General features: G+C 43.4%; 1 protein-coding gene across 2 annotated transcripts in view; it reads left to right on the top strand.

The window, feature by feature from the left end:
• LOC144491379 (uncharacterized) overlaps nucleotides 1-24908 on the top strand; it is a 448762-nt gene that overhangs the window by 334670 nt on the left and 89184 nt on the right. For both annotated transcript variants that reach the window (XM_078209111.1, XM_078209110.1), the window contains exon 6: nucleotides 21175-21314. In XM_078209111.1, coding sequence (XP_078065237.1) covers nucleotides 21175-21314 — 140 coding nt within the window. The remainder of the gene's footprint in view (nucleotides 1-21174; nucleotides 21315-24908) is intronic.

The raw sequence follows: 24908 nt of genomic DNA, 5'->3' as shown, positions 1-24908 counted from the left end.
CTCCACCTGTGACGTCACCTTCAAAGATCTGTGGACTTGCACACCCAGGTCCCTCTGCGTCTCTACACCCTTTATGGTTCTTCCATTTATCGTGTAGCTCCTCCCTACATTATTCCCACCAAAATGCATCACTTCGCATTTATCAGGATTGAACTCCATCTGCCATTTCCTTGCCCAAATTTCCAGCCTATCTATATCCTTCTGTAGCCTCTGACAATGTTCCTCACTATCTGCAAGTCCTGCCAGTTTTGTGTCGTCCGCAAACTTACTGATCACCCCAGTTACTCCTTCTTCCAGATCATTTATATAAATCACAAACAGCAGAGGTCCCAATACAGAGCCCTGCGGTACACCACTAGTCACAGGCCTCCAGCCGGAAAAAGACCCTTCCACTACCACCCTCTGTCTTCTATGACCAAGCCAGTTCTCCACCCATCTAGCCACCTCCCCCTTTATCCCATGGGATCCAACCTTTTTCACTAGCCTACCATGAGGGACTTTGTCAAACGCTTTACTAAAGTCCATATAGACAACATCCACGGCCCTTCCTTCGTCAACCATTTTGGTCACTTCTTCAAAAAACACCACCAGGTTAGTGAGGCATGACCTCCCTCTCACAAAACCATGTTGACTATCGTTAATGAGTTTATTCCTTTCTAAATGCGCATACATCCTATCTTTAAGAATCTTCTCCAACAACTTCCCCACCACTGACGTCAAGCTCACCGGCCTATAATTACCCGGGTTATCCTTCCTACCCTTCTTAAATAACGGGACCACATTGGCTATCCTCCAATCCTCTGGGACCTCACCTGTGTCCAGTGACGAGACAAAGATTTGCGTCAGAGGCCCAACGATTTCACCTCTCGTCTCCCTGAGCAGCCTTGGATAGATTCCATCAGGCCCTGGGGATTTGTCAGTCTTTATATTCTCTAACAAACCTAACACTTCCTCCTTTGTAATGGAGATTTTCTCCAACGGTTCAACACTCCCCTCCGAGACACTCCCAGTCAACACATCCCTCTCCTTTGTGAATACCGACGCAAAGTATTCATTTAGGATCTCCCCTACCTCTTTGGGCTCCAAGCATAATTCCCCACTTTTGTCCCTGAGAGGTCCGATTTTTTCCCTAACAACCCTTTTGTTCCTAACGTATGAATAAAATGCCTTGGGATTCTCCTTAATCCTGTCTGCCAAGAACATTTCGTGACCCCTTTTTGCTCTTCTAATTCCCCGTTTGAGTATTTTCCTACTTTCATTGTACTCCTCCAGAGCTCCCTCCGTTTTTAGCTGCTTGGACCTAACATACGCCTCTCTTTTCTTTTTGACCAGTCCCTCAATTTCCCTGGTTATCCACGGTTCTCTAATCCTACCCTTCCTATCCTTCTTTTTTACAGGCACATGCTTGTCCTGTAGCCCTAACAACCGTTCCTTAAAAGACTGCCACATACCAGATGTGGATTTACCCTCAAACAGCCTCTCCCAATCAAGAGCTGCCAATTTCTGCCTGATCCCAATAAAGTTAGCCTTCCCCCAATCCAACACCTTACCCTTGGGACACCACTTATCCTTTTCCATCACTATCCTAAAGCTAACAGAATTGTGGTCACTATTTGCCACATGTTCCCCAACCAAAACTTTGAAGACCTGACCGGGCTCATTCCCCAGTACCAGGTCCAGTATAGCCCCCTCTCTAGTTGGGCTGTCCACATATTGTTCCAACGAACCCTCCTGTACACATTTTACAAATTCCTCCCCATCCAGAGTCCCTGCCCTCAGCGATTTCCAGTCTATACCAGGGAAATTGAAGTCTCCCACTACAACAACCCTATATTTCCTGCACCTATCCAGTATCTCCTGACATATCCATTCTTCCACTTCCCTTGGGCTGTTGGGGGGCCTGTAGTACACCCCCAACATAGTGACTGCACCTTTCCTGTTTCTAAGCTCCACCCAGAGTGACTCGCTACACGACTCCTCCGAATTGTCCTCTCTCTGCACCGCTGTAATATGCTCTCCAACCAATACCGCTACTCCCCCACCTCTTTTGGCCCCTCCTCTATCTCGCCTAAAACACTTGTACCCTGGAATATTCAGCTGCCAGTCCTGTCCCTCTTTCAACCAAGTCTCTGTCACCGCAACCACATCCAAATTCCTCGTGCGCATTAAGGCCCCAAGTTCGTCTGTTTTACCTGCTACGCTCCTTGCATTGAAGTATAAGCACTCCAGACCCCCAGGCTCAGTGAGGTCGTCCTCCCCCAGAGTGCTCCTCTTTTTGCCAGCCTTGTCCCAGCCCCAAGCTCGTCCCCAGCCACCACACTTATAGACCTAATAGTTTGATCCCCACCCCCCTGCCATACTAGTTTAAACCCCCCCGAACTGCATTAGCAAAGCTCCCAGCCAGGATATTTGTGCCCTTCCAACTTAGTTGTGACCCCTCCCTCTTGTACAGGTGCCATCCTCTCCTGAAAACCTCCCATGTCTGGAGACAATACACATCTTTTTAGCCTGTCTTGATGCTCTCTCCACTCCCATTGTTTTGTTTCTTAAAGACTGGATTAGTTGTAAGTATTCGCATTCCAACCATTATTCATGTAAATTGAGTCTGTGTCTTTATAAGTTCTGTTTGTGAACAGAATTCCCACTCACCTGAAGAAGGGGCTTAGAGCCTCGAAAGCTTGTGTGGCTTTTGCTACCAAATAAACCTGTTGGACTTTAACCTGGTGTTGTTAAACTTCTTACTGTGAAAAACAAGCACAGCACTCTTTAAATGAGAGGAAACAAGGAATAAAAAAATATTCAAGCAGGCACTGTCTTCATAGTTGAAAATGTTGAGCAATGTTTTCTCCTCATTTATTTGGAAAACTATGTGGCTTAAGTGTTCAGTGAACTTGCATAGGAAAGTTTGTGGATGGGATTTTCCACCTTTTCCTGCTGGTGGGATCTTTCGGTCATGTCAAAGGTGGTCCCCATTACGGATTCCCCAGAGCGGGGGCATGGAAGCCATACTAAACAGTATAAACTTCGGCAGGACTGGAAGATCCTACCGGAGGCCAGTGATGAGTTGCCTCTGCGGCTGCAGAGGGGGAGGGAGGTGTGGAACCCCCGGCCTATCATTGAAGTCCAAACCTGAGAGTTTTCCAGTTGAATCTTTGGAACGGATACAATGATACTTTAAATAATAGAATCGTGCGGTAAAGACCATTTGGTACATTGTGCCTGTGCTGGCTCATTAAGTTGATCTTTCTCTATACCCTTGCTATGACTGTAACATTACATTTTGCACTCTCCTTTCCTTCCCTATGTATGGTATGCCTTGTCTGTATAGCGCACAAGAAACAATACTTTTCACTTATACTAATACATGTGACAATAATAAATCAAATCAAATGAATGAATGACCCAATCAGACCCTTTCCCCTGTTCAATCTCTGTAGCCAGCTGGAATTTTTCTTTTCAAGAATTTATTAATTTTCTATTGAAAGTTACAGCTGAATCTGGTTCCACCTTTCAGGCACTGCATTCCATAAGTTGTTGGAAAAATCATAATGGGTAGAGTGTTTAATTAGTTTTAGAGGCATCTTTAATTCAATCCGGATAAATGTGAGGCGATGGGCTTGAGCAGGACAAACATGACAAGGGAATACATGGCGAACGACAGGACCCAACACCAAGGATCAGAAGGACCTTGGTCCCTTAAGATAGCAGGGTGGGTGGATACAGTGGTTAAGAGGGCATTTGGTCTACTTGACTTTATTAGCTGAGGCACTGAGTTTAAAGCAGGAAGGTTATGCTGGAACTATATAAAACACTGGTTCGGCCACAGCTAGAGCATTGTGTGCAGTTCTGGTAAACACATTATAGGAGGGATGTGATAACACTGGAAAGGATGCAGAGGAGATTTACCAGGATGTTGGAGAGTTTTAGTTATGAAGAGAGATTGGATAGACTAGGTTTAGAATCGTAGAATCCCTACAGTGCAGAAGGAGTTCATTCTGCTCATTGAGTCTGCACCTATTCTCCGACTGATACCTTACCAATCCCCAGCCCTATCCCCATAACCCCACATATTTACCCTGTTGTTTTCCTTGGAGCAGAGGAGATTGAGCAGGGACATGAATGAAATGTATAAAATTATGAGGATCATAGATAGAGTTGGCAGGAAGGAACTTTTCCCCTTGGTGGAGGGATCTTTGACTAAGGAAAATAGATTTAGGGTAAGGGGCAGGAGGTTTAGAGTGGGTGTGAGGAATAACTTTTTCACCCAGAGAGTGGTGCGAGTCTGGAACTCGCTGCCTGAAAGGGTGTTGGAGGCAGAGAAGCATTCAAATGTGCACTTGCGATGCCAAGACATACGAGGCTATGGGCCGAGTGCTGGAAAATGGGGTGAGAATATTTGGGTGGTTTGTCTTTGACCGATGAAGAAGCAATGGACCAAAGGGCCTTTTTCTCTATGTAGACCTCTATTACTCTATTTTCAAAGCAACACTGTTCAAAACTGCCTTGAGGAACCTGCCCTGCCTTATAGCCTGCTCATTGTATATCTCAGTGCAAATTCACTTCGCAAAAAGATAAGAATTTTCCAGGTGAGATAGGGGGATAAAATCTGCAATGGCACTCCAATTAAATTACTAGATCACCAAAGTGCATCATTGTGCCCATCCCTGCTGTTGTTTATGGAAAACATTGTGTTCAGAGTTGCTGGGGCTAAAATTGATATGTCTGTTTTTTGCACAAAGTGCAATTTAATAAAGTGACAACTTGCGCCCAATCTGAGCAGAGCTAACTCCAGGTCAGTTGAACAAAAAAACTGTTTCAAAAAATTCTACTCCTGACACTGAAATATGCAGTAAAAATATGTTTTGCTTCAATTGGAAAAATAAAATGATGCAGAAGGTGAACCATTCTTCCAAGAAAAATGATAATAAAATATTCACAGCCTCCCACACAGCACTCAGTTTGAATGGTGCCTTCTCCAAGTGACCAGATAGAGCAGCAGATGGGTTATTAGTAGTTGATGCTGGAGGCTGTCTGTCTGCAACCTGCTGAGGCCACACTTCACTTCACCTGTCGTTCTTATCTCTCCTGACTTAACCTCAGCGGTGGAACCAAAGCTTTGCATTGGGCTTAGTGGCAAAGGTGCCACTGAAAGTCCTCCAGCCTCAGATCACATTGGAATTTTCAACCATCAAAATTAAGGGGAAAAGATCTTGCACAAAATGTGTCAACCCTTGACCATTTTACAGCTTCAATTAAGAAACTGAGAGAAATTTTGTGCAAGTTAGAGATTTAGAAATACGTTTTGTCAGCTTGTACGGCCAAATGTAATGGTATATTGACACCTGTAAGGGATGAAGTGTCTTGAAACTCCAAATACTTGACTCCTGACAAAGCGGCACACTTGACTTTTGGGGCCAGCTTTCACACAGACTTGTTCACTGCATCAAAACTGACCTTTTATCACTCTCTTGGTCCCAGGCATCCCAATTTAAAAAAAATATCCCTTTGGGAACAGCTTCAGAGTTATTGTGCACACCAGAGTTCTAAGTACTCAGTGCACCTTAAAGTGAAAAATAAAGAAGAAACTTGCATTAAGCAGCATTTTTTGTGACCTCAGATTGTCCCAAAGCCCTTTACAAACAATTAAGAATTTTTCAAAAAGCGCCATCACTGTTGAAGTAACAACACAAACTTGCAATTATATAGCTCCTTTATTGTAATCAAACATATCCAGGCACATCTTTACAAGAGCATTAGAGCACAACATTCAACACCAAGTCACACTAGGAGGAATAAACTCAGTCAAAGAGGTAGGTTTTAAGGAGTGTCTGAAAGTAGGAATGAGAAGTATAGAGTTGGAGAGGTATAGGGAGGGAATTGAGGTTTTTGTGACCAAGTCAACTGAAGGCACAGTCACTTTTCGACGGAGATAGCAGAATCTTGAGCAACTAAATTTGGGAATGCTCAAGAGATGAGAATTGGTAGAACACAGATACAATTGTAGAGCAATAGACAAGGGAGAGGCCAGGGAGGGAGTTAAAATCAAGGATGAGTATTTTAAACTGTGATACTGCTTGACTGGGAGCCAGTGCAGATTAGCAAACACAAGGACATTGGGTGAGTGGGAGTTGATTCAAATTAGGACATGGGCAGCAGAATCTTGAATAGCCTGAAGTTTACAAAAGAGGAGGAGTCAGCTAGGAGTGCATTGAGATAGTCAAGTCCAGAAGTAATGAAGGCAGGGCTGAGAGTTTCAGCAGCAGATGAGCTGGGGCATGGGTGGAGTCGGGCATTGTTATGGAAGTGGAAATAGTGATGGTGCAGATGTGTGATAAGAAGCTTGTGTTGGAGCCAAGTAAAAACACCTAAATTGCAAGAATTCTGGTTCATTCAGTTGCCAGGGAGAAAGGTGGAGTCAGTGCCAGTTAGGGAACAGAGTTTGTGGCAGAGACTGGAAACAATGTCTTCAGTCTTCCCAATGTTTAATTGGAGGAAATGTCTCCATATCCCATACTGGATGTTGGGTAAGCAGTCAGTTAGAGGAGGGGTCAGGAGAGATGGGGAAGAGGTAGAGCAGGGTCTGGTCAACATGCATGTGGAAATAAGCACTGTGAATTTGGATGATGTCTTTGAGCAGGTAGATGAGAGGAAGGGGACTAAGGATTGGTCCTTGGAGGGAGCACCAGAGGTAGCGGCATGGGAAAGGAAGGGAAGCCATTGCAGGTGCTCTGCTAGCTCTGGCTGGATGGAACGAGGTATGTACAGTCCCATCCAGCTCGATGACAGAGCCAAATTTATTGATCATCCTGTCAAAGATGGCAGAGGACAAGGAGGGATAGTTTATCATTGTCACACTCGTTTACCATTGGTGATTATAGTACTCTGACAGGGGCAGAAACCTGATTCGAGGGATTCAAACATGAAATTCAGGGAGAAGAAACAAGGAGGGTCAGAGGACAAGGGGGTTTGAAATGAGACAGAAATTTGCAAGGACAAAGGAGTCAAGGGTTGCTTTTTGAGGAGGATGATGATGGCAGATTTTAAAGAGTGAGTCAAGAAGAGAAGTTGGGTGGTCAACATAAGATCGTAAGAAATAGAAACAGGAGTGGACCATTCAGCCCTTCGAGCCTGCTTGCCATTTAATAAGATCGTGGCTGATCTAACACTCACTAAGTCCACTTTCCAGCCTTCTCTCCGTAACCTTTAATTCCCCTACTGATTAAAAACCTATCGATGTCAGCCTTGAAAATCATCAAGGACTCTACCTTCACAGCTTCTTGGGTCAAATAATTCCAAAGATTCACCACCCTTTGAGAGAAGAAACAGTTTAGTTGGAATAGAGTCTACAGGGAAAGAGCTCAGTGTCTACATGGACGATGAGCTCAGAAAGGGTATGAGAGGAGGGAACTAGGAGAGAAACTAGAGAAAGTTAAAGATTCAGGTTTTGGGTGGGAAGGGGGATACCCTAGAGAACGTTAGGCACAGTGGGTTAGAGAAGCAGCAGGAGCAGCTGAATCCACACTCCCTCACTATTGCACAGGATGGTCACCCTAGTGTCTGGGGTGGGACTTGAACCTACAACCTTCTGACTAAACATGAGAAGGCTGCCACTGAATCATGGCTGATCTTTACAGAAATACACAGGCATTTGAGGTGTCCTTCAGTCAGGCAGTCAGAGCAGGTGAGAAACTTTTAGGGATCTGGGGACCACCTGGGGAATTGAGTGCAGCTGCAATCTCTGGTACTAGAGAAAAGACTCGTCTTGCCAACTTCACTGAGACATCAGCATCAAACAATCAATAATGCCATCATCAAAGATCAAAAGGTGTCCGTACAAGGTTGCAACAAGTACAGGGGCTGCATTTGCTATGCCTCAGGGTCTGTAGCATGGCAGGGAGACTGAGCAGAGGCGATGAAGAGGATAAGCTCTGCACAGTGCCCTTGGTCAGGTTGGAGCCAGACTCTTCCATGTTCCTTAACAGTGAACAGAAGGTTGTCTGTTCATGTATCCAGCATATCGATCTTATCAGCATTTTCCTGTATGCCGCTCCTATCAAAGTCCTCATCCGAGTCCCTGTAGCAGAATTTGTTTTTGACCTCACCCTCTGTTGAGCTGACACTCGAACTATCCTTTCCAGCCCATGTGTCAGTGATTTTGTGTGTGCAGATTCTGATTCTGTGGCTGGTATTTTCAGGCCATTCATACCGGCGGGATCTTCTGATCCCACCAATAGTGCACCCCCTGCTGCGAATTTCCCAGCAGCAAAGTGTGCATTCAACGGGATACCCCCTTGGCAACAGCAGGACCAGAAGATCCCGCCGCTGGCCGATGGTGAGTCAGCCTCCGCCCCCGCGGAATGCATGCAGGTTGCAGAGAAAATCCTCCCCTATATGAGCTGTTTAAGATATGTGCAGTGCTGGATCTGAGTTGCTGGATTGAAGTGTAAGGAAAGTGACAGCCCCTCATCCTCCCCCACCCCCTCCTCAGGCTCCTTTAGCTGGGCAGGTGGCAATACTTGGGTGTCTGAAAGCAGACAATCAGATAGAAGAAGATTGGAGCAAGGGAATTAGTGAATAGTTATTTGGAAAGCAAGAGACCCATGGTGTCACCATCTGTAGGTTGCTCATCGTGCCAGATAGCAGGGTGAGAGTCAGCTGGGAGTTGAGAAGAGGCGCACAGCAAGAACATACTATCATCCCGATGCTCTCAGCAAATGCCACAAATTTTGTTGAAGGAGTTCACATTTTGCAGAGAGCTATCTCCTTAGTGGGGCTTTACAAGATCCTTGTCCCTGGCCGATTTTGCTCCTCTCCTGTTTATGGGCACTGCTGTCCAAGAGAGAGGGAAGAGTGTCAGTGATTGTTCTGCACTGTGCTTGGGTGATGTGCCTGCCACAACTGAATAGGTCGAGATATGTGGAGAAAGTGGGAGCTGGGTTTGAGGCTGGCATCATTGGAATGTGTGTGAGGGTGAAGTGAAGTGTCTGGATGAAAGTCCTGAGTGTTAGGGACTGCTAAGGGGTGAGCGATGCATGTGACGTGCATTGAACAGCCTGAGATGCTGGTGGTTAGGGTATGAATGAGAGGAGATCTGGGGATGAATCCAATGATCTTGGGCACCTATGTGAGACCATTGAACTTCTTGTGTCGCTGCTGCAAGTTGGTTTGGGGCTAAACTCCAGAAGTGACCTCCCCTTGTCACCTATTCCCCATTCCATTCTGTAGATTTGCCTTACAGCTCTCCTGGCCCATGCCAGAAACATGACCTCTCCCTTCCTGTCGACCTCCACTAAGTCCTCCAGCAGCAGACCCGTGAACCCGACGCCCTGTTGCTTCCCTCCTACGTTGTTTGCGCAGCTCCGACATGCAGCTAATGTTTGTACAGGCAGTCTGCTGCAGCTTCCTTCCACTGGGTGCAGCTCCCCTTTAAGAGGGGTGGACTGCCTTACAGAGGAGCAGGCTGACAGCACCCTGTGCTGCAGGGCACTAAGCCCCCCCTTGTGGCTCCACCAGAATCAACAGTACAATGAAGTGAAGGATGAGGTAAATTTGTGCGCTGCCTACCTCGATGGGAATTAGTGAATGGTTATTTGGAAAGCAAGAGACCCATGGTGTCACCATCTGTAGCTTGCTCATCGTGCCAGATAGCAGGGTGAGAGTCAGCTGGGAGTTGAGAAGAGGCGCACAGCAAGAACATACTATCATCCCAATGCTCTCAGCAAATGCCACAAATTCTGTTGAAGGAGTTCACATTTTGCAGAGAGCTATCTCCTTAGTGGGGCTTTACAAGATCCTTGTCCCCGGCCGATTTTGCTCCTCTCCTGTTTATGGGCACTGCTGCCCAAGAGAGAGAGAAGAGTGTCAGTGATTGTTCTGCACTGTGCTTGGGTGATGTGCCTGTCACAACAGATCATGAATCAGGAACCCTGCACCTGAAGACAGATCTCAACAAATTTTTAGCACAGGATACTGGTCCTCTGCTCTTTGTGATTTTTATTAATGACTTAGAGGAGGGGGCTGGAGGGTGGATCAGTAAATTTGCTGATGACACCAAGATTGGTGGAGTAATGGATGAGGTGGAGGGCTGTTGTAGGCTGCAAAGAGACATAGATAGGATGCAAAGCTGGGCTGAAAAATGGCAAATGGAGTTTAACCCTGATAAATGTGAGGTGATTCATTTTGGTAGGACTAATTTAAATGTGGATTACAGGGTCAAAGATAGGGTTCTGAAGACTGTGGAGGAACAGAGAGATCTTGGGGTCCATATCCACAGATCTCTAAAGGTTGCCACTCAAGTGGATAGAGCTGTGAAAAGAAGGCCTATAGTGTGTTAGCTTTTATTAACAGGGGGTTGGAGTTTGAGAGCCGTGGGGTTATGCTGCAACTGTACAGGACCTTGGTGAGACCACATTTGGAATATTGTGTGCAGTTCTGGTCACCTCACTATAAGAAGGATGTGGAAGCACTGGAAAGAGTGCAGAGGAGATTTACCAGGATGCTGCCTGGTTTGGAGTGTCGGTCTTATGAGGAAAGGTTGAGTGAGCTGGGGCTGTTCTCTCTGGAGCGGAGGAGGCTGAGGGAGACTTAATAGAGGTTTATAAAATGATGAAGGGGATAGATAGAGTGAACGTTCAAAGACTATTTCCTCGGGTGGATGGAGCTATTACAAGGGGGCATAACTATAGCGTTCATGGTGGGAGATATAGGAAGGATATCAGAGGTAGGTTCTTTACGCAAATAGTGGTTGGGGTGTGGAATGGACTGCCTGAAGTGATAGTGGAGTCAGACACTTTAGGAACATTTAAGCGGTTATTGGATAGGCACATGGAGCACACCAGGATGATAGGGAGTGGGATAGCTTGATCTTGGTTTCAGATAAAGCTCGGCACAATATCGTGGGCCGAAGGGCCTGTTCTGTGCTGTACTGTTCTATGTTCTATGATACCTAAGTAATTATTGTTTTGCCAATTTGGCTGTACAATGCATTAAAATGTGAAAGTTCACTCACATCTGGCATTTCAAAAGAGTAAACAAGCCAACACTTGTGATTGTGGTAATAGCTGACAGAATTGTTGGGGGAAAAAAATTCTAGGCCAACCATGACATAAATAATCTTTAAGGGTTCCATTTTGATTTTTAAAAAAAAGGTTCCTTTGCCCTTTTTACCCTCCTTAAAACATATAAAAATGCCCAGCACCATAATGCCTCTTTAACAGTGAGAAGCGACAAACTAGTGTGTGGGCTGAATTGATTCATAATGGCTCAGTCACGACTGTGTTTCAGTGCTGTTCCTGAATGGTGACTATAGAATCTGATGAACTGCAGTTAACCCACAAAGAATTCTGCGTAATGGGTTTGACCTCATCACAGTTGTGTCAGGGTGATTACATGCGGTGAGGGCTTGATAAGTTGATCACACGTGGGCAGGGGGTGGGAAGAAAAGGTGATGGGAGCATGGCAAGAGTTGAGAACTAATCCATGAAATTTTAATCAAAGGTAGTGAGATCATCTCACAAATAGATGGTTTTCTTAATTATTCCCTCTGCAATCTACCTGGCAGCAACATGTCAGAGATCAAGAAAAGATTCCTGCTCACTCTTTCCCCTCACTTGTACAAGGGTAGAATCAAGATGGAACTTAATGTTCTCCACTTGGAAAGCAGTTCATTACATTTTCAACGCAGTGTTAGTTCTGGTGACACATTACAGATTGTGGAATTAATTGAACACGGATTATAAGTAAGGAGCCAGGGGAATGGCCCTTCTGAGAATTCCACTGTGTTGGGTCAGGGAACGTGAGCCACGGCTTTTGACTTCTAATTCCTCAAGAGATTGATTCCCAATGTTCAGCCAGACTGGCTGGTAAAGTGTCGAGGTCATTTTTCATAGGAGGTGGCAGGCTGAAGATGAATAATCCCAAATGGCTTGCTCACAGGCAGCATTATCAGAAGGCTGGGAGAGAAATTGAATGATTACTTAATCACAGAATATTGGGTGATACTGGAAAGACAAAGTGGAATATATAATTTATATATAAAAGGAACAATTGTTTAACTATTTTCAAATGCAAAACAAAGGTAGTAATGTGTGCATGAACTTTGGAAAATAAGAAACAGAAGGTGACCATTCAGCCCCTCAGGCCTGCTCTGCCATTCAATTCGATCCACACCTCAAAGCCACAGGGACGCAGTTTGCCCATGAACCTTCTGGTATTAAAATAAAGCCACCATTTGAATGCATAGCAAGAACTTGCATTTATCTTACCTGCACTGTATCCTCAGGATTTCCGAATGCACATTTGCAGCTATTGAGCTATTTGCAAATGTAATCACTGCTGTGGATCAGGCGAACGTAGCCCAGGGTCCTCAAATAGTAAGTGAAGTAAGTGACCTGTTAGTAGCAATAGATGTTGGCCAGGATGCTGGATGAATTCTCAGGTCTTATTTAAGCGGTACAGTCGCATTGTGATTCTGTTATTGGATTCATAATCCAGAGACCAAAGGTGGGATCTTCTGGTCCTGCCAAGATTGACCCCTGCCACAGGTTCCCTGGCAATGGTCCTGGCCAGCCAGGCAAACTGCTGTGGACTTCAGCACGTATAGAAGATCCCGCTGACCCCCAAAGGGAAGCTGCAGGAAAACCTACCATGTGGGGGGAGGGACTAGAAAATTCTGAGCCAGAACTAGTGATCCAGAGGCACAAACTCAAATGCAACCATGGCAGCTGGGGAATTTAAATTCAATTGGTTAAGTAAATGTGGACTAAAAGTTAGTATTCGTAAGGTGACCATGAAACAATTGGATTGTCATAAAGAATGGTTTACCAATGTCCTTGAGGGAAGGAGATGACCATTTCTTTCTTGATCTGACCAGCAATCTGACTCGTAACTACACTCCGAAATAGCCCAGGAGACACTCAGTTGTATTCAAGAATGTGCTCACCACCACCTTCCCGAGTGTATTTAGGGATGGGCAATAAATGGTGGCCTTGCCAGTGATGCCCATATTGCATGAATTAATTTTAAGAAAAGGAATAATTTTGCATCCACTTGACAGGCAAATAGGGCATAGGGCTTAACATATCATGTGGCACCTACTTTGCAGGAACCCCTCAATCATCTCTATCTGCTTGAGCCTTCAGGTGGGGCTTGAACCCACAACCTTGAGATGCCAGAAATGACCACTGGACCAAGCTGCTGAGTATATTGTTTCCAACCATATACTCAGCAGCTTGGCCCAATTTATCGTGAACTATTTCAGCTTCTGACTTCAGCATTACTTTCTTTGGTCAAATTTACCAATAACAGGGATTATAAACAGGTAGAGACAAATTTTAATTAGTTAATGACCAAGAAAAGAAATGTTAATTTGAAAGTAAACCATCTTCCCAATCTAGGGTTAATTTCACACCCCCTCTCTCATTATGGAAAGATAATTTTATAGCTGAAAGTACCAATGATAGAGGAGAGGGTCATAATAAATGTCTGGAATCTCGATCGAGGTAGTAGCAGCCACAAGCTTGCATTATGGAATGAGTCCTGTGGACAACATGTGATTCCAGGCCATTGGTGTATTATCAAATGATCTATGAGAGCAAATGTGATGCAACATTAACTTACGGAATTAACAGTTTATATTCTATTCAATCAAACACTGGGAGGCAATGGCCTCATGCTATTATCACTAGACTCTTAATCCAGAAGCTCAGTTAATGTTTTGGGGGCCCAGGTTCAAATCCTGCCATGGCAGATGGCGAATTTGAATTCAATAAAAAAGAAATCTGGAATTAAGAATCTACTGATGAGCATGATACCGTTGTTGATTGTTGGAAAGAACTATTTGTTTCACTAATATCCTTTAGGGAAGGAAATCTGCCAACCTTATCTGGTCTGGTCTGGCCTACACATGACTCCAGAGCCACAGCAATGTGGTTGCCTCTCAAATGCCCTCAGGCAGTTAGGGATGCACAATAAATGCTGGCCAGCCATCAAGCCCACGTCCCATAAATGAATTTTTTAAAAAAAGTGTCTACTTATCTCTATTTTAGATTATTTAGTTCTCTCTCTCTCTCTCTCTCTTTAAATTTGCACTGGCGCTGAAGGATTAATGATTGTGATATATATTTTATGTTTGTCAAGGGAAAAAGATGATCAGCCAAAAAGAAAATTTGCAGTCAGCAAAATACATTTTTTTTCACACTTGCCAGAGATAGTTGAGTTGCTGCTGTGTGAACATGGACAGTGCTTTAGCCTACTGATCACGTTATTAAAAATAAACAATGAAGGCGAGCAGTAGGAAACTATCTGCAGTAACCAGGGAAACCGTGTGAGAAAAAACAAGAATGTTCCTTTGACTCTGCAAAACATATCCTAATATGTTACTGTACAAACTGGGCAGCAGTCACTGATATTTCAAACAATCTCATGTATTCAAAAGGACAAAGTCACTCTACTTATTAAAGTAATTGTAGTTATCAGGTATGTTGATTTTCCTGTGATCACATGTCAAGCTAATGGTGGACCATTAGATAATAGTAAATTAATAATATGTTATTCCTCATCCTTAATGGTCTTATACCTCTGTGACACCACACTTAAGGAAACTGGATACAGAAAATAAATATAAGCTGAACTTCTGAAAATTATCCTAAACTGCAGTATAAATTATGAAAATGATATGAAAAGTTTGATACATACTCAAAGTTACACCATGAACCAGTGTTTGACAAATACCATTATGATGAAGAGAAGGTCATTGATGAAGCAGCTAAAGATATTTGAGCTTGGGACATTACCTAAGGAACTGCAGCAGCGATGTCCTGGGTTTGAGATGATTGGCCTCCAACAATAATCTTTTTCCACTGTGCTAGACAAAGCTTCGGCCAGTGGAGATTTTTTTTTCAATCCCCATTGACTTCAGTTTTGCTAGGGCTCCTTGATGTCGCACTCGGTGAAATGCTGCCTTGATTTCAAGGCAGTCACTCTTGTCTCACCTCTGGAATTCAGTTCTGTGTCCATATTCGGACCATGGCTATAATGAGGACTGGAGCCAAGTGATCTTGGCAAACCCCAAACTGCATTGGCAAGTAGCTATGTAAATGCTACCTGATAGCACTTGTCAGTGACACTTTCCAATGCTTTACTGATTATTGAAGGCTACTGCAATATTCAGTTCCTAGTTTTAACATTTTGCAATCTTTTGACTGTTAGAAACTTAAAATATCCAGCGTGGCATTCTGAATGAATGTTGCTTAGCAATGACCTAGGTTTCATAACCTAAGATGTATGACGTCAAAATATATTTGGGTTATTGTAAATAAGAAAATTGGCAAAACAATATTGTTTATAATAACTCAGCATATCCACATTAACACAACACTTTGGAATTTCTTTTATTATCATGTATGTATTTCCAGTACACACTAACATACTTTGTTGTAGCCTAGGTGACTAAATATTTGTGCTGAGTTAACAGAAGCCCGTAGATTCGAGGCTTGGTTCATCTCTTCATGAGACTACAAGATGTTGCTACTAAAAATATAGAACCTAAGTATGAGTTCTGAGTGAAGCAATGAGAAAAAAGGTCTATTTCTGTATTTATTCTTGAAATTGCAACTTTACCAATCACTCTTAATTCTAAATGGGACATTTTTCTAACAAGAGATTTAAAACTGTGCAATCAGCAGTAAAACAATTTTCAAATATGTAATGATTTTAATTTCTGTAGATTGACTGTTCATTAGACTGTTGTCTCCAACAAGTGAAACTTTAGAAATTATTAGTGTGGGTGTATGGGTTCATCTGGACCATGTGGTCCTTCAGTAAAGGGCTCCCATGTGAGAATTACCTCCTGAGTAACAGAGGGAATCTGCATATTACCAATTCTGACTGCTACATATCCCTTGACCTTTCACCCCCATCTTTCCACCATATTTCCAGAGCACGCCCAAGAAGACCATGGGTTACAGACCTTCCAACATCCCACAATGGGCAGCTGCTCAGCTCTGAAAGGCCTTTCACAGTGTAGGCATTGTCCTTGATATCTGCCTGCACCTTGCCAAATCCCAGGGACTGTGAAGTCATCCTGACCCTCAAACCCTACTTCTTGGACCCTATGATGGTATGAGAACATGCACAACTCCAAATTTCCTCTATTCTCCTTCAAGTGATTTGTGACAAAAAAAATGCCCAGTGACTCCACAAAATCTATTTATTTATCTACTTAAAGACATTTTCTTTAAATAAAAGTACACTGTTAGGTCTCAAGTCATGGGACAACAGTTAGCACAGTGGTTAGCACTGCTGCCTCACAGTACCAAGGACCCAGATTCGATTCCGGCTTTGGGCGACCGTGTGGAGTTTCTCCTCGTGTCTGCCTGAGTTTCCTGCGGATGCTCCGGTTTCCTCCCACAGTCCAAAGATGTGTAGGTTAGGAAGATTAGCCATGGTAAATGTGGGGAGGGGGGCGGGGGGGGGGGGGGGGGCGGGGGGTGGGCGGGGGGCAGTTGGTTACAGGGATAGGGCAGGGGAGTGAGCCTGAGTAAGATGCTCTTTCAGAGATTCAGTGCAGACTTGGTGAGCCGAATGACCTCCTTTTGAACTGTAGGGGTTCTATGGTTCTAACAGGTCACTGAAACCACAAAGCCAGGCTGTACACCGTATTACTGCCATGGTTCAGAGTTCCACTTCATTTTGCACATGGACAACTCAACAAAGCTCAGGCAATGACTTAATATTTTGCCAGACAAATTAAAAAAGATAAAAAGAAATGTAAATACTGGAAACAAAAACAAAGGAGTCAATGACAGTGACAGACTTCCTGACCTGGGTGTCCTCACTTCTGTCTTGGATGAGACTGCTGTGGATACAGGCTCCTCATGCATGACCAAGGATGTATCATTCACCTGGATGCATTGACTGGGTGGACTTCAGGAAAAAAATCCTGGAGGGATCAATGATTAGCAGGCCATACAGAAAGAACTCTGGCCAGACTGGACAACTGGCCTCATCTACCCTGCCTCAGCTAGAAGTTCTGTAATAGTGCCTACAATTGATTCATCTCTGTGTGCCTATTTCATCTTGTGAAGTCAACACCACCAGAAAAGTCAATCTTACGCCACCAGTTTTCAGTCCGCCGACCTCTGTAAAGGAATTCCTCATGCATGGGTCTTTGAATCTGGACTTTGGACCTCATGTAAACCAATATTTATTTACTCTATGGTCTCTGTACTGCAAAACCTTATTTTCTCTATCTCACTCCTTACTCTCAGTGTGCCAAAGGGGACATTGTGACCCTCCATTTCACGATTTTTAAATGTGTGCAATAAACTAACCCTTTGAGTTCATCCTACTTCAGATTTGCTGGGTGGTTATCGGTAGGAATTGGATCACTCAAAAACCATGCAGTTGGGAAATACGCCACCGCTTATTACAAAGGAAACAAATCAAACTACCTCTCCATTTACAGACAGGTGGTGAGAGGAAACATTAGTGTTGTTTAAACAGACAGTCATCAACAACAGAATGAAAGGCTTGCATTAGTTGGAGCCAATTTTCCTGATGACACAAAGTAGGAAAGCATGTTCTGAGGAGGATACAGAGAGTCTGCAAGGGAAAATCGATACATTAAGTGAGTGGGCAAAAATTGGCAGATGGAGTATAATGCGGGAAAATGTGAGATTGTCCAGTTTGGCAGCAAGAAAAGAAAAGCAGAATATTGTTTAAATGTGGAGAGAGTGCTCAATGCTACAGCACAGAGGGATCTGGTTGTTCTTGTAATGACCCACTTCTTATGATTTTATGTTGTGGCACCTTTCGCACCTTTCACAACAAGATGTCCCAAAGCACCTTACAATGAATACTTTTGAAGTATAGTCACAGTTACAATGTAGGAGACACAGAAGCTAATTTGCCCACACAAAGAGCAATGTGATAATGACCAGATAATTTGTGTTTAGTATGCTGACTATGTAATAAATATTCACCAGAACGATGGGAGTAACTCCCCTGCATGTTTTCAAAATAGTATCAAGGGAGCTTTTACACCCACCCAAGAGAGCTTCAGTTTAATAGTTCATCCAAAAGGCTGCACCTATGACAGGGCAGCACTCCCTCGGTCCTGCACTGGAATGTCAGGCTAGATTTTTGTGCTCAAGTCTTGGAGTGGGACCTTCAGACTCCAGGCGAGACTGCTCCCACCTGAGCCATGGCTAACATAAAAATTTAAATAATGAAAATAAAGGTTACTATTTGTGTACAATCCTTTATAAAGGGCAATATTCTCTTCATAGAAACTGTATGTTTCCAGTATATTCTATTCTTGTTCCTGTTTTGCTGCTATGATCTTCACAGAGAAGTCTGTGTGTTTGACAATATGGCTCCCAGAAGTCACAGGATGTAATTGCATGACTATCTTTACACAGATGCTACCACTAGAGAAACCTTATTAAGCAAACACTGCTGCTGAAGCAGGTCATGAAGCATGAACAAAATTGTATTGGTTAATTGTCTATCACCGAGCTCAGAATGTGCTTTTTTTGCACAAGATAATGTTTCCAAAATAGAATTCGCCAGTCTGCAATTATTCGTTGAGTGTTCAAGGTGATTTAAAGTCAGATTCAGCACTAATGGTTCTCAAATTCAAGCAAAAATGTAAATTGTGGTGGTGTGTTACACAAAGCAAGAAGTGACTGGAGGGCAGCAGCTCCACCTACACCAAGGATGTAGTTAAAAATAAATGGCCACAATTGCATCAAATATTTATGCCCAATAAACTGTTGAAACTCCAATCAGATGTTATGAAGTAACATTCCTCACGAACATGGAGCTAGTGGGCCAAATGCCATATGGGGCACCTCATGCACACCTGAGTAATTGGTTCAAAACAGTGCAGGCTGCACACCGAGCTTGGAATTCACTGCTGAGACCCATATACACCCTCGTAGAGAGTGCTATATCTCAGTGCAACACTGCCATATTCTTCAGCTACTCCCCCCCCCCCCAACCTCCCCGTGGCGGGTTTCCCCCGCAGTGGAGGTGGTTCGCTGTCAGCTGCACTGTTGCGAGGATCTTCCATTCCCACCAAAGTTGATGGTGATTTACATTCCTTGTCCATGCCGCCGTAGGGGAACCCATGGTGGCAGTCGGCTTTGGCAGGACCAGATGATCTCGCTGATGGGGAAGACTGGAGAAATCTGCCCATAGAATCGTCATGCAAGGCCAGTAGTGGGAACAGCTGGATCAACGATTCTCTGCCACTGGCAACATATTAATCCCATCATTAGCCTTGTTTGAGGGGATGGAAATCTGACACGTTTGATTCAAATGCATTTCTCAATTGCAGGGCAAACCATCAACCTTTGGTGATGTGTAACACCCTCATAGCCACATGTTTAGGGAGTTGGGTAATGTGACGAGCACTCATAGGACAGAATTTTCATTCCTGGGTACCAGTTGTGCCATTGGGATGGAATGGGGGGGGCGGAAATCCAGATATGCTGGTGTGGCGGGAACTTAAGGGAGATTTTGGAGGAGTTACCCAATTGAGTGACCATCTCCTGGAGCTCCAATTAAGGATGATGGGTGGGCTCCCAAGAGTGGAAGGTCAGTAGGAGGCCAGCCAGATCGTAATGATTGGTAGCTCCACCGTTATCAACACCTCTATTCCTAGTCACTGGCCACAAACGGGTAAAATAAGAAAGGTCATAAGGGCTAGTGCCATTGACAAGAGGGAGAAAGCTTCCCATTGTAATGGGCATTGCCATGTTTGCAGCTGTTTATTAGCAGTGGAACCTTTCCCTCTGGCTCCAATGGTTACCTAGCCTTCTGCTGAGACCAGATCACTGACAACTCTCTGGCTTGCCAGGTATGCCCTACACTAGCTGAAAAATGCAGGTAATGCTCAGGGAGTGCCGTCAATTACACCCTCAAATGTCTTAATTGGCCAGTATCCACTGCAACGGGGTTGGTAGCCAGTGCCAATATCATCCTGCCTCCTGCAAAACCCCATATAGGTGGGAATGTGTCATATAGCTGGACCAATAAGATTTTCCCCTCATTTTTGGGACTACTGCCTCTAGACTTGCCTCCGAGGACCCTTGAAAATTTGACTCATCGTGTTTCTCAAAAAACTCCAAAACGATGGTCACAAAAATGTTACGTGCAGTGGCAACAGGAATGTTCTTGTCTACGTATGCTGCTCCAAACTAACTTCAGGCCTACGAGCCTCTGCAAGAGCTACATTCCTCTAACTTTGGCCTACTCTACATGACTCACTTCATTTCCCCCACCACCGGCAGCTGTGTGTTTGGTCACATGGGCTCTAAGCTCTGGAATTCCCTTTCCACGGCTCTTCAACTTTCCATCTCTGTCACTTGCTTCATGACTCAGTTTAAAGTCCACTACTTTGACCAAACAGGTGATCTTTTTCCATAGATGTCAAAGAGTCATAGACGTCATAGAGATATACAGCACGGAGACAGGCCCTTCGGTCCAACTCGTCCATGCTGACCAGGTGACCTATACTAGACTAATCCCATTTTCCTGCATTTGGCCCATATCCCTCTAAACCTTTCCATCCATGTACCTGTCCAAGTGTATTTTAAATGTTGTAATTGTACCTACCTCTACCACCTCCTCTGGCAACTCATTCCATATACACACCATCCTGTGTGAAAAGATTGCCCCTCAGGTCCCTTTTAAATCTTTTCCCTCTCATCTCTCAACTATGCCCTCTAGTTTTGGATTCCCCTACCGTAGGAAAAATACCTTGACTATTCACCTTATCTATGCCCTTCATGATTTTATAAATCTTTATAGGTCACCCCTCATCCTCCTATGCTCCAGGGAAAAGTCCCCGCCTATCCAGCCTCTCCTTGTAATTCCAGTCCCGGTAACATCCTTCTAAATCTTTTTCACACCCTTTCCAGTTTAATAATGTCCTTCCTATAGGAGGGTGACCAGAATTGTACGCAGTATTCCAGATGTGGCCTTATCAATGTCTTGTACAGTTGTAACATAATGTCCCTTCAATTTGATGTCAAATATTTTTGTCTGATCACAGTCGTGGGATGTAGCTTGGGATGTTCTATTACATTAAAGATGCTCTAAAATACATGTTTTTAATGTTCTTTGTTGATTATAGGAAAGTAAGTTGTCTTGTTTTTATTCATATTGTAGTCATCAATGATGGCGCACCAGATAAGACTGCATTTGCTGATGAAGCAGGAAGTGAGGAGGATTTGTATGAGGACTATCGGAGTGGAAATCACCGGTATGGGCATCAAGGAGGAGGTGGAGAGCAGCTGGCCATCAATGAGGTATTGGGCATTGGGGAACTGAGTGGAATATTGTACAAGTTGAGTATTCTTTATCTGTAAATCCAAAAATCGAACACAGCCACAAACTGCACAATGTTTGCAACTTCAGCATGGAAGTCTAATTGTTTGTCTGCACTATTTTTTGTGCTGACATTGTCTAAAAAAGACTTACTACAGGCTGCTACAATGTGAGTTTATATGCAGTATCCGCAAAGAAATGATCTGAAATCCAACATGCAATCAGCCCCGAAGGTTTTGGATAAAGGATACTCAACCTATATGCTCAGAAGACTTAGATTAGTGCGATCTTGCTTTCTTCTCTTTTTATTTATTTGTTCATTCATGGAATGTGAGCATCACTGGCGAGGCCAGCATTTATTGCCCATCCCTAATTGCCCTTCAAGAGGGTGTTAGTTGAGCGACTGCAGTCCATCAATTAATCAATCAGTCAAGAGTTGCATTATCATCTCTAAAATAAGGCAAAATTATTGACATTTGTAGAATTATAAATTATATTTTGCTCACTAAATATTAAGCAGGTTACAGAGCCAAATCTTGATGAATTCATAGCCAGTTTGCCAATAACCTACATTCTTTATATTTATATAACTTGGAAGACACTGAGAAATCTGTCATAGCTCATTTAATCATTCCATCTTCAATTCAATTTAAATGACAGCAACAAATATTTGCGTTTGCTGCAAAACTTCATTTTACCCAGGGGTGCTTACATGTCTAAAATGTACAATAGTCTCCAGGTGACCTTGTCAAGTGATTTATTGTATTTACTCCAATGGGATTTAAAAATATACTGGCCTTTACACTGATGCTGCCTTCCCAGTGGGAAGGAGGGTTTGAAGAAAGCATCAGTTGGTAAATGGCTGCCTGAGGAGTGTAGCAATATCTGCGCCATGTGTTCCCCTCCAGAATGGTACATTGTCAAAACTGTAGGACCACTGAATTTACCCTGCAGTGTCAAAAACGTTTTATATTTGGATAAGCATTTTTCGGTGCAATGTGATGCTGAAATTAATAGTTCTATGCAATGGGAATGGATGGAAAATGGTTGACTCCATTGGAAATTCTATATGATTGGGAATGAATTAGAAATTTCTCGATGGAGCAGGATTCTGTGCAATAGGTGTAAATGGGAATTGATTTTGTACATTAGAACTCTGTTGGATGAATGCAAATGGGAAATGGTTTGGCGCACTGGAATTTCATTATGGAAATTATCAGTATGTGCTGGATTGTAATTCTAGTCTCTTTTTGGGAGAATCCCAATTCAGACATAGCTTTTAGATGATTCCTTTCAACTTAAGGCTGAGAAAGAGCAAAGAACAATACAGCACAGGAACAGGCCCTTTGACCCACCAAGCCTGTGCTGATTCCTAATCCTTATTTAAACTTATGACTTATTGCCCATACGCTGTTTCTATCCCTCTGTTCGCCACTTTTTACTCCCTTCCTCCTAAATGACCCCCTACTGGAACCTCATATGCTACCTACAACAGCTCCTTTCTGTAACCCACTGGTAATACAACTTGACAAACTTCAGCCTATTTTTTATTCGCCTGAATATATATATAAAAGTCTCCACTTCCTCATTAAGACATTTTTTCTAATGTAATAACAGTCCGGTGTGTATTCAGATTCTCCTTTTGTGTATGCTTTCTGATACAGCTGCTTTATTTCTGCATCTTGATGCTATAATTTTGCCAAGATTTTCTTAAACAAAAGATATCCACCTCTTCTTTACCTGTCCTTGTTCTTTATCAATCATCTGGTCAAAGATTGTTTTGGATAACTGAGCCCCAGCTTCAGTTATCCAACTGAAGTGATCTTTACTCTTTGATTTCTCCTCCTCCTGTGGCTTTGTGATTTTGTTACCACACAGTTGGGAAACATCCTAGGATATGCTTTCTGCAACAATGAACTGTTTGATTTTCCACTGGATTTTCAACTGCAGTGGGCATTACTCCCATCTGTGGTCCAGCTATACCCTTAGCCAGGATAAACTCTACCACTGAAAAAGGTAATTTCTCTTTTACACCCACCACCATTTCACCACTCTTCACTGGACCCTCCAACCTTACCTTACACAATGGAACACGACTGCCTTCACCACTAACTCCACACAAACATATATATATATACATATAATATATACATTTATATCAGTAACATACTATCATCACAAACACAGATCCTAAAGACGCTAAATGGATCTGAAAAACTGATTAGTATCACTCTAAAGGAAATAAGTCAATGGAGAGTCCTGCCACCCTCCAGATATATCAGCTTATAATATCCTGGATATTCTTTGGGTCCGGGTGTAACTCCTCAGTATAATGTATCCCCCACCAGAGGGGGAACCGAGTTGGATTCACGAGTTAATGATACAGAAAACAATAGAACATAGAACATAGAACAGTACAGCACAGAACAGGCCCTTCGGCCCACGATGTTGTGCCGAGCTTTATCTGAAACCAAGATCAAGCTATCCCACTCCTTATCATCCTGGTGTGCTCCATGTGCCTATCCAATAACCGCTTAAATGTTCCTAAAGTGTCTGACTCCAATGTTGAAACAATGTAAGTTCTAAACTATATAGATGTATATAAAATAACCAAACATGCAATTCACAGTGAAGTGAAAACCGTCAATGTAACATTAAAATTCTAGGATAAGAGAGAAAATAAAATGTTATTTCTTGTAGACAATGCAGTTTTACATTCAATTATTGTTACAGTAAAAATCTTGATCCCTGAGTAGAAAACTACAAAGTTAAAGAGATTACTCAACCCTGGGAGAATCATCATCATCTTACCCAATAGTTTTACCTTTACCTTGAGAGGTGCTGAAGCAAGTTAACAGAACAAAGAACAAAGAACAGTACAGCACAGGAAACAGGCCCTTCGGCCCTCCAAGCCTGTGCCGCTCCTTGGTCCAATCTACCTAAAAAAGTCCCAATATGTGCTATGATTTTTTTTTGTGTTTTCAAGGCTGCAAAGCTAATATCTTAGATATAAGGGCAGTATAGAAACATAGTAGATAGGAACAGGAGGAGGCCATTTGGCCCTTCGAGCCTGCTCCATCATTCATCACGATCATGCCTGATCATCAACTCAATAGCCTAATCCTGCTTTTTCCCCATAATCTTTGATCCCACTCGCCCCAAGTGCTATATCTAGCCGCCTCTTGAATACATTCAATGTTTCGGCATCGACTATTTTCTGTGGTAATGAAGTCCACAGGCTCACCACTCTTTGGATGAAGAAATGTCTCCTTATCTCCATCCTAAATGGTCTACCCCGAATCCTCAGACTGTGAACCCTGGTTCTGGACTCCCCCCACCATCGGGAAGATCCTTCTTGCATCTACCCTGTCTAGACCTGTTAGAATTTTATAAGTCTCTATGAGATCCCCCCTCATTCATCTGAACTCCAGCGAAAACAATCCTAACCTAGTCAATCTCTCCCCATACATCAGTTCTGCCATCCCCGGAATCAGCCTGGTAAACCTTCGCTGTACTCCCTTGAGCGCAAGAACATCCTTCCTCAGAAAAGGAGGCCAAAACTGCACACAATACTC

The sequence above is a fragment of the Mustelus asterias genome, chromosome 3 (genome assembly GCF_964213995.1).
Source record: "Mustelus asterias chromosome 3, sMusAst1.hap1.1, whole genome shotgun sequence".
In the NCBI taxonomy this organism is placed as follows: Eukaryota; Metazoa; Chordata; class Chondrichthyes; order Carcharhiniformes; family Triakidae; genus Mustelus; species Mustelus asterias.
The sequence above is the reverse complement of the archived record's forward strand: the minus strand, read 5'-3'. Positions and strand labels throughout refer to the sequence as shown.